Here is a 4,343-nt window from a genome sequence, read left to right as displayed (position 1 = left end):
GTTTTTACTGGATGCTTGGTGTTTTTGAATTACTACAGTTGAGGAAAATGGCAACTCAAATCATGCTAAGTAGGGCAGATCCTGCTGGTTTATCATCATTCTCCTTGCTGTTCAGCACACCTGCTCCTGTGAGGGAAGTCAAGGGACTTGTCCTGGGTCACCTGGTCAACAAGTTAACCATAGTCCAGAGCCAGCTACCTAGGGCAGTGTGGATTGGGCTGCAACCCTGAGTAGATGACAATTTAGGCCTGTAATCAGTGTGATTCTCTGTGGAAAAGTACCCCAGGCATGTAGCCATACAGTGGGGCCATGTTCCTGATGTAGTCCTCTATACCACTAGCTTGTGAAGTGTCTGGTCAACGTGCCTTTACAAGTCTCCTCCTCCTCTTCCTCCACCTCTTCCTCTTCCTCCTCCCCCATGTGTGTGTGTGAGTGTGTGTGTGTGTGTGTGTTTTGGTCTTAGGGCTTGAACTCAGGGCTTGTGTCTGTGAACTTCTTTTGCCCAAGGCAAGTGCTCTACTACTTGAGCCACAGGTCCACTTCCTACCAGTCTCCTGTATAGGAATTAACTTCTACAAGAAAGATTGATTTGGGTTGGGAAGGTGACTCAGTGGTAGAGTGCTTGCCTCGCATGCATGAGGCCCTGGGTTCGATTCCTCAGCACCACATAAGCAAAAAGAAAAAAAGCTGGAAGTGGGGCTGTGGCTCAAGTGGTAGAGCGCTAGCCTTGAGCTGAAGAGCTGAGGGACAGCGCCCAGGCCCAGAGTTCAGACTCCACGACTGGACCCCCCCCCCCCCCAAAAAAAAAAAAAGAAAGAAAAAAAAAGAGATTTTTTTTGTTGTTGTTGCTGCTGCTGCTCAGGCCAAAATGCTGAGTGATCACATTGTAAAAAATCAAGGAAGTAGTTGCCTGTGGTTTCATAATGCACAGCATGCAAACTGCTTTAGACTACAGTAGAGGATATCTTTGGTGACAAATTTTGTGCTGTTTTTCAGGAAAATTGGGAGGGCTTTATTAGGAAAATTTCCAAAGATTTGAAAGGATCATAGCCTCAGGTGGGTAGCAGAATCACAGTGGAAACCAAGAATTAATGTGTTATTATTAAGGACAAGCCAGAAATCCACTGAGATAATTTCACTCTAGGCCCGACACTGGTGGCTCATGCCTGTAATCATACATACTCAGGAAGCTGATATCTGAGGATTGCAGCTCAAAGCCAGCCTGGGCAGGAAAGTCTGTGAGATTTATGTCCAATTAATCCCAGAAAACTGGAAAATGGAGCTGTGGCTCAAACTGGTAGAACACTAACCTTCAGCAGAAAAGCTCAGGGATAGCACCCAGGCCCTGAGTTCAAACCCTATGACCAATCAAAAAGAAAAATTCATAAGTAAATACTCAAGCTGTGAGCTTCAAAATGAAATTACATCATAATGAACTATTTCAAAGGACGTGTCCATTGTTGGGACTTAGTGGTCTAGTCCTGGGTAGGATATTTATGGAGATACACTTGCTGCTTGATGGTCTGTTTACAGGAAACATCTTGGGATAGCCCCAGATGTCCTGTACTCTGGTGTTGCTAAACTGTTTTTGTTTTTCTTACTTTTCTTTCCAAGTAGAGTATTCCCAAGATCACCAACCATTTCTGAAAATGCATTAACATTATATGGAAACCACAAATAAATATTTTTCTCTTTTTTCTCCTTTCCCTAGAAAGTGGTGGTCTATAAGATGAAGACTCTGGAAAATTGTAGGTTCTCTACAGGAACTACAAAAATTGAAGGAAAGAAAAATTTCAAAAGGAAATTGTTTTGAATGTATGTTTACAACTAGTTGACTATTGAAAGTTGTTTTTTTTTTAAATAATAAACCCTTTGAGAAGATTGTATTTATGGTAAAAGGAAGTGGGACTAACAATGAGGCCAAAGACTTTTCCTGCCACAACTTATTCTGGAAATAGCCGGCAGCGACTACAAGAGATCCGAGAGGGGTTAAAGCAGCCCCCCAAGCCTTCGACCCAGGGACTGCCCGTGGGACCAAACAGTGATGCTTCTCTGGATGCCAAAGTCCTGGGGAGCAAAGATGCTGCCAGGCAGCAGCAGATGAGAGCTACCCCGAAGTTTGGACCTTACCAGAAAGCCCTCAGGGAAATCAGATATTCCCTACTGCCTTTCGCCAATGAATCTGGCACTTCCACAGCTGCAGAGGTAAACCGGCAAATGCTTCAGGAGCTGGTGAATGCAGGATGTGATCAGGTGTGTATAGACCTTCTCCAGCTTCCCATGGGGGTGGGTGCAATGAGTATCCCCCATGGGGACCACACTGGGATGGACAGAATCCTCTGGCAGCTACTCAAGGCTTTGATAATACTCACCGAAAAGTGTAAAGACATGAAAACCAGCAGTCTTTTCTTTGCATTACTGAACTGTTGTCTACCATGCCTCCCAGAGTCTATAGCTGCTTTTCCTTTTTAAGGCAGGATCCACAATGTTCTAAAGCTCCTGAAATTGTAACATGCGCACTTTGTGTGTGTGTGTGTGTTTGTGTGTGTGTGTGTTTGTGTGCGTGTGTGTGTTTTACTGGGATAGACCTCAGAGCTTTGTACCTATTAAGTGCTGTACCATGGGGCTGAATCCACAGCTCATTTCTGTTCTGATGGAGCAGGGCTTTTCTACTTTAGCCCTTTCTTTGGAGGTTTTTTTGTTTTTTGCCAGTCCTAGGGCTTGAACTCTGGGCCTGGGCACTGTTCCTGAGCTTCTTTTGCTTAAGGCTAGCACTCTATGACTTGTGCCACAGCACCACTTCCAGCTTTCTGTTTATGTGGTACTGAGGAATCAAACCCAAGGCTGCATACATGCTAGCTAGGCAAGCACTCTACCACTAAGCCACATTCCCAGCCCATTTTTGGAGGTTTATTTAGGGTAATTCTGAGCTGCCCTAGGGAGGGGGCTAGCTTCTCTTCCTTTGTTTTTACACTCCCCTTAAGAGTGTTGGTTAACATTTAGGAACTATTTTCTGATTCCCTTTTCTCCTATTTTAAGAAGTTAATACTCTGTTATATAGGAGTTGTAACTATCTTCAGTAAATAAAGGAAAAAAGAATCCAAAAGACTGGAGAAACCAGGGCTGGTAAAATGATCCAGATTTGTTAGTGGCATACTGTGCCTTCTCAGTCACTCAGGAATAAAGAATGCTAGTAGAGGGCTGGGAAGGTGGCTTAGTGGTAGAGCGCTTGCCTAACAAGCATGAAACCCTGGGTTTGATTCTTAGTTCCACAGCAACAGAAAAAGCCGGAAATGACACTGTGGCTCAAGTGGTAGAGTGCTAGCCTTGAGCACAGAGAGGCTCAGGGACAGTCCTCAGGCCCTGAGTTCAAGTCCCAGGACTGGCAAAAAATAAAAAAAAGGTAGCCAGGCGCCAGTGGCTCACGCCTGTAATCCTAGCTACTCAGGAGGCTGAGATCTGAGGATTGTACTTTAAAGCCAGCCTGGGCAGGAAAGTCCATGAAACTCTTATCTCCAGTAAACCACCAGAAAACCGGAAGTGGCGCTGTAGCTCAAGTGGTAGAGCACTACCCTTGAGCTGAAGAGCTAAGGGACAGTATTCAGGCCCGGAGTTTAAGCCCCATAACTGACACATAAATAGACAACTCCCAGCTGGGCTCTTGGCAGTGCATAACCCTGAATAAAATCATGTTGAAGGGCTGGGAAGATGGCTCAGTGGTAGAGAGCTTGCCTTGTATGCATGAGGCCCTGGGTTAGATTCCTCAGCACCACATAAGCAAAAAGAAAAAAGCCGGAAGTGGCGCTGTGGCTCGAGTGGTAGAGCACTAGCCTTGAGCTGAAGAGCTGAGGGACAGTGCCCAGGCCCAGAGTTCAGGCCCCACGACCGGACCCCCTTCCCCCCCAAAAAAAAACGATGTTGAAGGCCAGGACCTTGTATAAAACATGGGTAGCCAAATGTAACTAGCAAAAATGTCATTGTGTCATGGAAACCAGGGTTTTATTTCCATCTGTCATGTTAAGGATCAACTGTGTGAAGTGGGAATAAGTGTTTTATTTTTCTGCCTTGGAAAATTAGAGTTCTTGCCTAAAGCACACTGGGATGGCTTGAGCACTTGTAATTTCTTTTTTTTTTTTTTGTCGGTCATGGGGTTTGAACTCTGTGCCTGGGCGCTGTCCCTCAGCTCTTCAGCTCAAGGCGAGCGCTCTACCACTTGAGCTACAGTGCCACTTCTGGTTTTCTAGTGGTTTATTGGAGATAGGAGTCTCACGGTCTTTCCTGCCCGGGCTGGCTTTGAACCGTGATTCTCAGATCTCAGCCTCCTGAGTAGCTAGGATTACAGG

General features: G+C 45.5%; 1 protein-coding gene across 1 annotated transcript in view; it reads left to right on the top strand.

Annotated features, from left to right (window-relative positions):
- Positions 1–1,703: 1,703 nt before the first annotated feature.
- Lats2 (large tumor suppressor kinase 2) overlaps positions 1,704–4,343 on the top strand; it is a 68,531-nt gene continuing 65,891 nt past the window's right edge. Inside the window, exon 1 of the mRNA XM_013012175.1 lies at positions 1,704–2,253. Within this exon, the coding sequence (XP_012867629.1) occupies positions 1,915–2,253 (339 nt within the window). The 5' untranslated portion in view covers positions 1,704–1,914. The remainder of the gene's footprint in view (positions 2,254–4,343) is intronic.

This window comes from Dipodomys ordii, unplaced genomic scaffold (assembly GCF_000151885.1).
Source record: "Dipodomys ordii isolate 6190 unplaced genomic scaffold, Dord_2.0 Scaffold1, whole genome shotgun sequence".
Taxonomy (NCBI): Eukaryota; Metazoa; Chordata; class Mammalia; order Rodentia; family Heteromyidae; genus Dipodomys; species Dipodomys ordii.
This window is presented reverse-complemented; position numbering and strand designations above follow the sequence as displayed.